General features: G+C 30.5%; 1 protein-coding gene across 2 annotated transcripts in view; it reads right to left on the reverse strand.

Moving 5' to 3' along the window:
* Positions 1-14,738, reverse strand: part of svp (COUP transcription factor 2) — a 185,248-nt gene that overhangs the window by 156,445 nt on the left and 14,065 nt on the right. For both annotated transcript variants that reach the window (XM_088226409.1, XM_088226408.1), the window contains exon 2: positions 1,260-1,409. In XM_088226409.1, the coding sequence (XP_088082535.1) occupies positions 1,260-1,409 (150 nt within the window). The remainder of the gene's footprint in view (positions 1-1,259; positions 1,410-14,738) is intronic.

A 14,738-nucleotide genomic window follows, 5' to 3' on the forward strand; every position in this document is an offset into this window, starting at 1 on the left:
AAATATATATTTCGAGTATGTCCAAATATTTTAAGATCGATAGAGACTCAGTTTTGATTTCTCAAAAAATTTTTGTAAAGATATTTCGAAACGGAATGAAGAAATTTTCAGAAAAGGAATTCAATTAATATTTTGATTTGTCTTACATTTTGATTAACATTTTAACTTAAATTTAAAAAATGTATTTATTCATACAAAGATAGATAATATAAATGGTATGTCGGAGTTTGCCGACAGTCCAAAAATTTGACAAAAAGTATATTTTTATTTTAGGGTATTTATTACTCTTATTGGATGTTCCCTAATCATTCGATATGCGTGGAACCAATATGAGGTGAGCTTTCTGAAGAAGAAAAGTACCGCGGATTGGAGGAAATGATGTGTTAGATTTGATTTCAAGAACAGTTTTGTCTGTCTCCAGGAAAAAGTTCATTTATTCGATTGCCAGTAATATTTCTCAACTTTTCCTGTTCATTATTTTATATTTAAGGCAATTTATGCAGTTTACGTAAAATAATTCAATTTCCCTAAAAGCGAAAAATTAACAATACCTTAAGATTCACAACAGAATGATCTTATACTGTTGATTTTGCTTTTTTTTAGGCTAAGCTTTTTGGTAAGTTGTCTGTATTTACCCAGAGTTAATCTTATCATCATAATAAATTATTGTTTTAACCTCTCCTACCTAAATTTGATAGCATTTATCTGACCAACTTAGGGAAGACATCCCTGATTTATACTTGTGATCAACAATTTTGTTTTACTATAGAAATAAAAGACAAGTGATACTTAAATCCACAAATTTGGAACATACAGTGACCGGTTTCATCGCTTTTGTAATATCTTCGAGGCTGGTATCTTTATTATGAATTTCAATGTATTTATACAAAACAGAGGTAAGGATTTTTGATCCTTACCTTTGTTTTGTATAAATAGGATTCTCAATCCTTACCTCTGCTTTGCATAGATACATTGAATTTCGTAATAAATATACCAGTCTCGATGATGTCGCGAAAGCGATAAAACCCGTCACTGGATATTCCAAATTTGTGGATTAAAGTACCATTTGTATTTTGATTTTAAAATAAATAACAATGAGCTTCCATCACGAATTTGCACTTACAATGTTAAAAATTTTGTTTTAGTTTATTATTTTTTTTAAAGCAAATGTTGACATTGTTAATTTTATAAAGTTTACCGTTTTACTTACCTATTTTCAAAAAGATGTAAATAAAAATTATTAAAAGAATACAACTAACCTTCTTTTCTCATTCCCATTTTGAGACATTTCTTCAATCTGCAAAATTGACACTGGTTCCGATGGTGTTGGTCAATAGGGCAATTTCTATTTCCTCTGCACGAATACGTGAGGTTTCTTCTAACGGACCTTTTGAAGAATGACTTGCACCCTGGAAAAAATACAGTCAAATATTAGATTACTTGAAAAGCAGATATGCAGGAGCTTTATAAGCAAAAGGATATTCTAGTGATCACTTTACACGCTGCATATCACTTTATACGTAGCATTCATCATTTTGCCTAATATTAGTTATTTCCCCATCCACATTGTTCTCTTTTTTTAAAGAAATATCAGCGTTTTTAAAATTTACCCAAATATTTCAATTTTGGTGGTTATTTTGAACGAGTTGTAAATAACTCACTATTAGGAATTGGAAATCAAGTTGGGGAAGAGTGGGGATGGAACCTATGAGTCCGCAACACTAGCCACGGAACCACAACCCGATTCATTCAGTTTTCATTTTTGTATCCAGTCAAACCAGCCAACGACAGATCATAATCTTGTAATACCCATCTACAATTCCTCTTTCTTCTCTACCTCATTTAGTGTCCATGCGGCTCGACTGTAGAATCATCTCCCATCCACCATCAAAAATGTTACTACATTACCTCTATTTAAATCACGTTTTTTTTGCACCACAACTGCAGCACAAAACACCTCGGCTTGAGAAAAATTAGATATTTCTTTTGTGTTCCCACCGGGAATCAAACCTAAAACCGTCTGTGCGTGAGTTAAGTGTTCTAGCTTTTAAACCACGAAGGCCGCTAAAACTTGAGTTCAGTGATACGTGCAATAAAAAATGTAAACAAAAAATTGTAAAGAAATAAAAAAAAAGTTTTAAATAAAAAAATAATTAAAGGATTTGGTCATACTAAAAACATTATTGAAAATGGTAGTGCTCGTATTTTCATATTTTGGGTACTAATGTGAAATGTAATAGTTTTATCTAGATTTTTAGAATACTTCGTGAAAATATAAGTTAATATCTTAAAAAAGAAACCAAGTAATTAAAAAAATTTTTTTTTTTAATGTTTGAAATAATGTACCCTTTGCACCACAAATGGTGATTAATTAAAAGGTAAAGAGAAAAAATATTTAATTTCACATTAACTTGATTGACACGTGTAATGTATGGTGTTATTTTGTAGTGTGTGATACTGTTTCATTTGTATGGGATTCAATATCAAGACAGCGAGAACTGACATTGTCCATAGGGTATTCCAGAATAAGTTAGAAATGTATATATTCAGTGCTAAAATTATCAAAATTTAACGTTAAATTAAAACATCGTCTGAGCTGTTATAATGACTCAACTCCAAAATTGCCATTTTATTTTATTTTTTATAAAAAAAAATATTAGCAATTTTACAATTTACCCAAATGTTTCAATTTTTGGGACTATTTTCAACGAGTTGTAAATAACCAATTATTAGAAGTCGAATTAGGGTGGAGTGGGGTTCGAACCTCGGACCTCTGATCTGTGAGTCTTCAACCTTGGCAAAGGGACCACAACCCAATTAAGACTCATCGCCTTATGTAACAGATGATTAAACTACGTTGTATTTTGTTTATCAATGCAGTGCCCTTTGGACCACTGGGTGAGAAAAAAGAGGTGGTAAAATCAAAATTTATTTTATCAATGATATAAAAAAATACATACATCTAAATATTTTATATTCGATGTAACATAAGTTGTCCGTTCTTTTTCAAATGTATGAGAAAAATTTTTCCTCTACAAGATGTCTTTGCTATCACCTTTAATTTATTATTTTATTTGATTACAAGCCTTCAAAATTGAATGTCAAGAAAAGAAAGTGACCACTTTCAACAGCTCCTTCTGTTCGCGATCGATCAAGTGAATAAAGCTGCCAAAGTTGCTCGCGATATTTGCGCAGTTTACGGTTAAGATGCTACGAATTATTATCTTTTTCGTTGTAAAAAAATGAAGAAGAACACATTACTAACCAATTTTTCCTATTGTTTTCTTCATTTAGAAAAAGGTGGACACAACTAATGTTGACACCGAAAAAAATATTCTAATCATTTTTTTAAGAATAATTTTATTGAAGCTATGAAATGCTACTAATAAATATATTTCATAGCATACTAGTTTCAAAACTCCCAGTCAATCTGACGGATAGCAATTAGGAGTTGAGGATTCGTCTTCAGATGTGATCCATGGGAGTTGGGTGATGGTGATAGGTATATGGGATATATACGCTTTATAGGGAATAGAATGGGGAAGCAGAGTTACTAATGATGATGGTCTTCGGTGATAAATGATCGACAATGAATACTGGACACCCTATACGAATGGACACCCCATAAATGCCACATGGTGACCGTCAAAAAATAGTTAAAAATTAAATATATTAAATCATTCGAAAAAAATCAATCCTTCGATTTCACGAAAATCTGCTTAGCATGTTTGGCTGCCAATCATAATGTTCCTGGTTCGATCTGAGACGTTTTCTTATATGAAGTATTTAAATATTTATCAACTCTTTTGTGGCTGTGATGTCACATTTAGTCTACAAACGATACAAGTCTGGATATGTCTATCTTATTTATGGACATTTTCACACCTGATTTGGAAAGTAAAATTTGTATTACTATGCTGGATTTTAATAGAAATATATGTTTCCTTGCTACGCAAACAACAATAATTGTGATTACCAAATTACAACAGAGATGGAGAACATTTTAGAGAAGGGAATATAAAAGTCTAGTTTTATAAAATTACATTTACAGAAATCCAGTCTTTTGTCTACAAACATTTGTACAATCTCAAAATATTGTAATGAATGTGACGCCAATACAGTAATAAATATGTGTAAGAGAGAACACGAAGATAAAACTCATCAGAGACGATGTTGTGTGGTCGGCGTTTGTGTAAAACAGATTCAGTCGGTTATTGACAATGATTGGGGACGCACGCATGTAAGATATTCGGTGTATTTATGATTTTTAATTTATTTTGGTATAACACGGGCATATTATATATTTATTTTTATTAATTATAGAAAAATAATTACTAAACAGTATGCCTCCATGTTTTTTATTTCAAACGTCTGAATGTTAGAATATTCCGTCTTTTGCTTGTGATAACGCGATGTCACATCACCATGGGTCATGGAATTATTTACCTCAGTTTATTAAGAGTTAAAAAGTGTATTTAACCACTACGATAGTTACCTTGGACAGAGACAAAAGAAGTAACTTTGATAGATATGTCAACCGAAATAAAGAAATTATTGGGGTTTTTGACCTGTAACTGGCTGGTTTAGTGATCACTTCACACACTGCTTAACATTCACCATACTGCCTAATGTTTGTGATTTCCACATCACCTCTCGAGTAGTATTGCAAGGATGAGATTGAATTATCATTTTACCTTTATAAAACAAATAATTATTTCTTTAGTTCCAAAGGATTTCAGGCAAAAATGTCAGTAACTAATATACGTAACCGGATTGTAGTCCCGTGGTTAGTGTTGTGGACTCACGGTCCGAGATTCGAACTCCACTCCACCACAACATGATTCCTATTTATTTTCAAATATAGAGTTACTAACATCTTGTTGAAAATGGCCACATAAATTGTAATATTTGAGTTTATCAAAATAGCGCATATAATTCACTTTTATTTTTCAAAAAGTAAAAATATAAGTTTTTGCAGGTTTTTTAGTAGGTGTTTCAAATTAGTTTTCTAAGATGTTTAATCTAAATGATATTGTACGAATGTTATTTTAATGTATGTTAAATCGTTATTTGATTAATAATTAATTACTGCCTACGAATTTATGGTTACCCTGTTTTCAAAATACTTTTTATTTACTGACCTTATGTCCTTTGACCAAGAGTGATCGTGTTAAGGAGTCACTTTTTGACGTACCGTATTTAACAACGATCTATAAATTTATAAAAATTAAAAACTTTGATAATCTTCGCTTATGTGGGCGCAACATATTTTTTTCATATTGAATATTTAAGGGTGTGTAGTTTTACAAAAAAATGCAAATTTTCGTTTGAGATTATCACTGAGACTAGAAGAATCTAAATTAACACATACTATTTATTGAAAAAAACTTTCATTGAAAAGAGCAAGGCCTCTCATATTATTTTTACGCGCTAAGAATATATTAACACATAATTATCTTCGCCATTTCACGCTTTATAAAATATTATGAAAATAACCGTACTTTTGGTCAGCCTCTATATCCCGTGGCCCGCCAAGCGTATAGATACTGCCCATTAATTGGTCACAGTACTTTGATCCCGAGTTATACAGAGGTTACAATAAGTATTGTGCGTGATTTCTAAATGTATTTTTAATTTATGGATGCACTGCGTTATTGTTTTAATTTATTCCATCGTTACAGTTAGACTTATCATATTATTAAAGGTGTCTTTTTCATTTGTGTGCGTACCTGATGAATAATTATTAATAGATGATAAATAATTTTTAATCTTACTGCTTTTTTTATGAACAGACAAATAAATTCCCATTCTAGAGAACACAAAGTTATATCTGCGTACCCAACAAACGTTTTTTATTAATATTTAAATGCTCTACTGAATTATATATTTTTCTAGTTCAACAAGATTGAAATACTCGCAAATCGCGGTTGCTATATCAAATTAATGTCAAATGCTCCATCAAATTTAGAAAATATTCAATTATTAAATACAAGTACCGTATTCACCTTTTAAGAAAAAGTCGGATGTTTAACTAAGGACTTTTTTAGCTGTCTATTTTTTTATTGTTTAACACTTTATACATACACATTTTAAATACATTTATGTATTGCTGAGTATTCTACACTTTTGCTATCTACCTCGGCATGTTTTACCGACTTTTCATATTGACGTCATAAGATCGAATTAAACCAATGAACGACCTTGAAAATTTAGTCCTCATTCCTCACTTCATTAAAATTAAAAATCGTTCTCTTTTACGATTTTAATAGGATAAAAAAATATTTTGTGATAAAAAGTGCCAGCTTAAAGCGATTCTCAATTCAAGAGCTGCATTAATCATGATTTTTATATGACTTTTGACAATTATCAAGACAATATTATGCTTAACGATCGTCTATATTTATCTACCTAGCGATTACAAATACGGCTCCTTTAACGTCTCGATACGTACTTTCAAGAAGATAGTAAAACAGATGGAAAATACATAATAGCTACATTCATTTTTTACAGTGGAAACATTTTACACCTAGATGCTTTTATATGTTAATAGGTGTTCGTTTTCAAAACTGACAATTATGTCAGAATTTAATTCGACATCAAAATCAACTCATCTCACTCTTATATTTTTAAAGTGCTTTTAAGAAAATAAGTGCCACTCAGAACGCAATACATACAGTATTGCCTTATGGCAATTTCTTACCAAATACCCAAACCGTTTAGTTTGTAGCGGAGAGTGAAGTACTTAAATAAACATTATCAGGTTGCTAACACTGGAACGCCTTTTCAGTTGTGCAAACCCGATACGAACCTAACTTCACTCCATACGACACTTCTATATGACTCTTGAAAGAAAATTGCTCGCGGCATTTTTTCTAGATCTTTCGTGTTATCTGCGGGCAGGACCCTTGGCCAGTTTCAACTATTTTGTGAATTCCTTTTGATAAAATTATATGTTGATTAGTGTGTAACTTCTAGAAATAAATATTTCGAATCTAATCCGCGTTAACTTTTATATTCCGTACTTACGAATCAATATCCTAAAACTTTGAGAAAATAAAAAGGATAAAAACATATTCTAGATACTGATTTTGATGAAATTATAAATACAATTATTAATAAAACTCCTTGAATTAGTTTTTCTGTATTTAATTTGACCAATTCTTAGTATTTCTCCGTGTATTCATTCCTCATCTTTTAAATAATATATATGACTTAAGACCTATTTCGGTCCAATTTTTCAACATTCCCAAAAATGAACTGTTTTGCAAATTAGTTGTAATTATATATTTGTTGTGTCTTTCAATAAAATACTTATTTGATATCCGAACCTTGTAAGAAATGGTTATTATTATTATCTACACCAACAAGCTACAGAAAGTGGCTTGGTGGGATTTTAGTTTTAGTAAAAATATAACAAGTGAATTATTATTTTTTTTATTGCAAAAATGTATCATAATACTATTAAAAAAATTAAATAAATTAAACAACGCTATTTTCGTAATATGGTAAGGGCGCTTATGGTATAAATGTAATTTAAAAAAATAATTTGCCATACGACGCCATTGTTACCGTGCTGTATTTTAAAAATGTTAATAGTTGGATTATTTTCAAATAAACTTACTGATTTATTTTAAATAAACTTTGTTATTTATAAATCATGTTAAGTCAGCTTGATTTACGTTATATTTATTACTTGTGTTAAAATTAGTAGAAAATAATACATTAAGTTGAAATGATATTATTATGAACCAACGTATAATTTGGTAATTGGACAGATAAACACTGAAAAAATTGACCGTTAGTTTATAAGAAAAATGTACCTTGAATGATCTCAAATGTATCGAACTAATGTTTCCCTTATATAATATTATACTTGTGTGAGGATCCATGCTATTCTGAAAGTTAGGTGCTCTGCAATCTGTGTACTGATCTGACAGAATTATCATATTATGAATAATCCCTTCTTATTAAAAATATGTATAACTGTACAAGTGATATTAATATTTTTTATTGTATATAATTAAAGCATTAATGTTGTAAAAAAGTTACCAGTCCTGAAGATGCCTATTTCGGCAAAACCACAAAATAACAATCTCAAATATTAGTAGATCATAATTACTCATTTAATATATTTACCTTAAAGGATACGGAGGTCACATTGATCGAATTGTTCATGAAACAAGATTTTGTGATTGTGCGATTTCCAAAATAAAACTTTTGAACCAAAAAGATAATTTCAATCTTTAAAGAACTTTCAATGTAAAACAATGATTACTTTGATATTGATGATACATATTTTAATAGCATATCTGGGACTATTGGTGTATTTTGCATAAAAACAAAGTGGACTTCGGTGTTTTACTCACGTATAAAATAGCACGTGGTTATAATTTCTTCATTTTTAACTTCAAAATAGCAAAAAGTGGACTTCTGTGTTTTACCTTCTAAAAGTTAAAAAAAATAAATAGCCATTAATTTAGTATGAAATAAAAGTCGTTTGAACACTCATAATATCCATGTATCGATTTTTAATATACCACCGAAAAAAAACGATACATATCTCATATTTGATCTGAAAATAGAGTCGTAATTCAAAAAAGCTGAATTTCTAGGACAGCCAAAAAATTCTATTAACACGTTGTTTTAATACTATGTTTATTTTATTTTGTCAGCGCGTTTGCCTATTATGCAAGAGGTCTCAGGTTCGATTCTCGACATGGTTGATATGGAAAAAAAGTGTGTTTTTACACTAGAATATTTCATAGTCCCTAGACTGGTACCAGAAGCGTAAGACTGATCACCTAATCTTCATGTAACAAAAATGATCAAGATACGCTGTGATTGGTGTACCAATGCAGTGCCCTATGCACCTAATGGTGCACCTAATGGTGCGGAAAGGTAATGATGATGATGATATATTAAACAGTTTGTTTTTTTTTTTTAATCTTTTTACCCTATAAAGCAATGCCGATGTGTCGTGTATATATTTAGATTTGTTTTAAATGCTTTATTATTTTTAAAGAAAATCTCAAGTGTCATAAAGAAAAAAGTTTAAATGTGACACAGTTTGAGAACGACGACGTTCAAACACTTAAATCGTAAAGCCAAAATTACGTCAATTTTTGGGCATATGAGAGTTGTTTTATATATTTATTCTCTACACATATCTAAAAATAAGATTGATTTAATTGTGACTCTATTTCACTGGCGATGATGAAATTTGTAATAGTTTTGTCCTAATCTCCCATATTTTCAATGACCATCGGAGATTCTCCGTACCTCCCCGGCCAATTATGAGCCTTCCACACTCGGCTGGTTCCGCCATCTCCCGGTAATATGGAAGAATTATGGATGAGTTCATTATATGAGCACGGGCGGTTCTCACGTTGCTTGACCTCTTCTGGCTTCACGCTGGCCGCGCGCACGATCTGCCCGGCCCGGAAAGCACGGGCACCCTGACAAAAGACCGTCTACAAATCCTAAATCTTCAATCAAGCCGGTGCAGAGGGCTTCGCTACTTTGATAAAGGTCTGGTGAATTGTTTTCGGCTGCGCGATTGTTTTTTGTATCCGTGAAATCATAACTACCCGTGGGTCATAAATATTTACATCTTGTAGAATTAAAGGAATCTTCATACAAATTCCTTCCGTATTAATTAGTTTTTAATATTAGGGCACATTCTAAAAAAAAAATATTTGCATTGTGTATGTATACGTTTGATGTATTGTAAATGCACACTGTTATTTTTTGTGTCCATGAGGATGAAAAATACAGTTCCGTTTGTAATATATAACCCAGAACTCCGGACGAGTGTTTTCGACTCGATAGCTGTTCCCAGGTAAAAATCTTGGATAAATAAATCAAGCTGAGATATTTTCGCCTTGTTGTGAAGTGATTGACGCGATTGCCTACCTTTCTTAAGGTCCTGGGTTCGATTCCTGTAAAACGTGAAAAACTGCTTTCAAGGGTTGTAAAAAATTTATGCGACGTCGCACGGAAACAATTATAATACCGTTACCATTGTAATTTTTTGCTTATTCAAAAATAACAATTTAAAAATCGCAAAACGAATGAGGACTCACATATATCAGCAGTCGACAGAGAAGCTTGGTGCTAAATCACAGATAATTATCACGTCGGTTAAAAGTCCTTAGCCAACATTTACCCATAAGAAATTTTTATCGCGTCGGTAATTACCGACAAGTGCGGCCATTGTGATTAAGCTGCGGGAGGCGATTTGTGGACGTCATTAAATTTCGCCTTTTAAAATGTGAAACCAAATGTTTGTGTGATATTTGCGAATTTTATGACCATTATTTGATTAGTATCTTTTTAAAAATGTTAATTTGAAACAGCTTGTTTTTCTAAAAAACAGTAAAATGTTTTGATCACAATTTTGAAACTAGATTGTAATATTTTGAGTAAGCTGTAATTTGACGGAATTGATACCATCTTGTATAAATTTTCGATTTAATAATAATTACTAAGCTCTATTGAATTCCTATCTTAATAGTCGTTTAATGTGGTGATACGATCATCTTATTTATTTTTTACAATAGACAAGTAAATAAATAACAAAATGGCCATAGATTGCTGTTTATTAATATAAAACACCAATATTGCTCAAGTTTATTCACGACTTTTTAATAACATGTGTTGTGTTACATTCGTTGTACTACGAGTAGACAATATTAAATATTTGGGTGTCCTATTGCCAAGCACTGTAGGCATCGTTACTTATTTTTGTATATTTTTAATTTAAAAATACTGTTCTACACATGTTTAAAAAACTGAATAAAAATTAAGTTTGGTGTTACACAAAATTTAATTTTGATAATGTTACCATGAACATGATAAAAATTTAAACATTGTATCATACACCGAAACTTCTCTACAATGTAATAATAAAAAAAAACAAGCACTTATGTCGTCACTATTCACAAATCAAGTCGCTAATCATAAACCTTTGTTAAGACATAGATAAAAAAAAAATCTGCAGATTGCGTAGAACAACAAAGAAGAAAACGTGACTTCAAAAATTTAAATCTTTCTTACGAATTATTTTTAAATGACAATTTTTTTCAAACAATATTTTTTGACAAGCTAAAACATTACGATGTTTTAACGGTGGATAAATAATTATAATCAAACGAAATAAAACATATTTGTGTTTGTATGTTTTATATATTTATAATTTTAAAGTATCGTAAAACGGTCTGATAACCTTTTATAAGGTTTTATATAAATGTAGCTTACTGTCTTATGCTTTAAGATCGCAGAGTTGCACTTTCTTGTGCAAAACAGGTTTATCTTAATGCGCAGAATTTTATCATTATTTAAAATGTGTGATACTAAATATTATTATTACTTGCCTTTCATCGTAGGAATTCGTGATTTTAAAAGTATTTTTTGAATAATATGTTTTCTTGTATCAAATTAAAAATTCCTCAAAGTACAAAAAATATCCTATAAATAGTAAATTTACAATAGTGACTCATAAATGCTAGTGGTAATAGAAGTAGGTAAATAATTGTTGACATTCGCTTATCGTACTAATCAGCACTTATATTAATGATCGCGTTTTATAATGAAATCTGATTGAAAGGTATTAATTATTTCACTTTTTTTTTACCAACAGGTCCGGAAAAGTAATAATAAAACGACTGGTACAATTTTAAAATAAAGTAAATTTTATTTTGAACTTAATATACCTTTATGGTGGTAATTTTAACGCTGTCAGCTTGACAGTTTATTTAACAACAAATACTCGTATACAACAATTGAGGGTGTTAAACGCAAACTTAGAAATCTCCACCAACAACGGAAAATTAGTTATTGATGCCAAAATAAACTATACATAAAAACATACCTACCCAAATAATAGCGTAATTTAAAACCGTCTCTAAATCTTGAGAAATAGATTTCAACTATACTACTTGACACCGCAAACCTATCGTTCTCCATTGAGTTGATGAACCATAATAAGAAATCTTACAATTCTTTTTTCAAAGTTTTTTGCAAATATCTCAGTTACTCCTTCAATGGAGATTTCTAAGTCTGCCTCTTATACCTTCAATTGTTCCATATTCACTTTTCAATAATGTCTTCCCTCTCTGTTGCAATATATTTACATCTCAATAACAACTTAGGGATGGTTATCTTCCCTTCCCTGTAAACTTTTCAACATACGTTTCATAATATTATATTTAACCTTTTTTGCTTGCGGAGTGATACTGAGTATCCCTGCACAAGTATGTTTTTTAGACATTGTTATACGTAGAAAACTTTAGTTGAATTATGCCGAAGAAGAGTAGGTATAAGTGATTTTTTATCGAAATTCAACAAAAACTTTTAGACAAACCTCTATTCAGTCTTTTTTGAAAATAAAACAATACGTTTTCCATAAAAGTCAATGATTGTTAATGGTACCTCGTTGCAATATATGTATACCATGCCACGTATAAATAAAACGGTTTTTTTTGTCGTCTGTATGGTATGTGCTCTTCTACGTAGGCTTAATTCAATTGTTTAATAATAATAATCATTGTTTCTTAACAAAAAATATAATTTTTTTATCTACAACATACGCACTTAGGTAATAGGTTTCTGTGGATCATGTCTAGTCTGCCTAACTAGGTACAACCTGTTTTAAAGCAGACATTTTTATGCGAAATAAACAATAATATGACTACCTACTAGTTTATTTTTATACAGTTATACAATATTTATTTATACCATTTATTGATTGATTTGGTGTTTATTATACAGTTTTTCAATATTTTATTGTTTTTACCATTTATTATTTAAGAATATTTTGAGTAAATTTTCAGATTTTTCTCTACCAAAACCCAGTAACAATTTTGTACCAATTGATTTAATTGAATCCGGGTCATGGTTTTGCAATGGGAGGGTCCGATGTCTTACAGGGTACCCGCTGACACAGCGCGGGTTAAAACTGTGCAACTCGGTTATAAGCTTAGACTATACCCTGTCTGCGTAATCTATAAGTGTGAAAGCACTACAATTAAGTAAATGTAACATATTGAATATTTTGGGGCACATAAACTTAAAATTTCTTTGCCCGAATTCAGAGTTTGTGGTAGACCCCATGACCCATCCTCTAGTTTGACTTCTGGTAGTAAATTAGTCTGTAATTTTGGTATATCGTAAATACTTAATTTTTTGTCAGGCGTTGTCTAGTAGATGAAAAAATACAACCAAGTGAATCTCACACGCATCAATCACAGCTATTTTACTTTACAACACTCAACAGATGGAAAAGTTGATGAAATGTGGATATTTAAACAAAGTCAAGTCGAAAACACTCGTCCGGGGTTCTAGTGACATGCATACACAGAACTGTATTCTTCATCCGCATAAATTTTGCACATGATAAACGAATAAATCTGGAATTATAGAATAGATAAGTGATGATTCTTCTTCCTTATGGGATTCCCATTAACTCGGTAAATAGGGATACATTTCTCACATAAATTCACATCGAAGCCCCTAGAATCCAGACGCTTCATACATAAATAAGCGTAATATATTTTCATTCACGCGTATGTGGAAATATGTGCAGGTTGAAAACTGAGAAAGTTAGCCGTAGGGTTATTTATTAAGATATATATGTGTCCTGTAAACTTACGAAAACTATTTATTTCCGCAGAACGCGTATTTACCTTTAATAATTATATATATATATTTTTTTATTATTATTTAATTTATCGTATAGCTCAGCAAGCTTTTACATGACGAGTACCAATCGCAATTCAACCGTTTTATTAAAAAAAATAATAAAACAAACATAAATATTAATTATATAAAGTTAAAATATTTCAATAAAATAAAATAAAATAAATAAAACAACTTTGTTTTTAATCACTAATTTTTATTTTTCACCGACCGGTTTCAAAGCAAACGAGTTACGTAAACCTTGACAAAGAAGCTTGTTTGCTTTGAAACCGGTCGGTGAAAAATAAAAATAAAAAATATAAAAAAATTAGTGGTTAAAAACAAAGTTGTTTTATTTATTTTTTTATAATGAATAACCACAAAGTTAGTGCTTCAAATATCAACTTCATATTAAAATATTTCATTTAATAAACCGCACCCCGATTAAAAACCTTAAATATAACAAACTAACAATTTTTCAAGAAAATTTCAACTGAATTTCACGAACGAATTTACTTTAGGTTTGCAACTGATTTATTTTTTACAACAATAAAGGTTTCAGCTCTTTAATTTCACTTAAATCAACAAATGGAAGAATTGAAGAAATATGGATGTTGAAACATAGGCAAAATAGTGAATGTTACACAGTGTGAAAAGTATCCACTTATACCAGCCAATGACAGGTCATAAGCCCTGTAAATGCCTAGACTTCCATATTCCCTTCTTTAAGGTATTCTTCATCCCTGTTGTAATTTGTTGATCTTTGTGACTCCCTAGGGGGTGAAATCCAGTATTTTGTCTACAAACATTTGGACTAACTCAAATATTGTAAAAATGGTTACATTTGGACATTTGTTATCTTTAAAATAAGGTCTTAATCATAAATATAATTTTTACTATTGCATTAACGATTAAACATGTGTAAAAAAGAAATAACCAATCTAATTCCGTAATTCAAAGGTCCGTGGTTCGAATCCCACTCTACCCCAATTCGATTTCCATTTTCTAATAGTGAGTTATTTACAACTCGTTGAAAATGGCCCTCAAAATTAAATATTTGGGTA

Source organism: Micrasema longulum, unplaced genomic scaffold, assembly GCF_059751315.1.
Source record: "Micrasema longulum isolate JH-2025_06_02 unplaced genomic scaffold, ASM5975131v1 h1tg000430l, whole genome shotgun sequence".
Taxonomy (NCBI): domain Eukaryota; kingdom Metazoa; phylum Arthropoda; class Insecta; order Trichoptera; family Brachycentridae; genus Micrasema; species Micrasema longulum.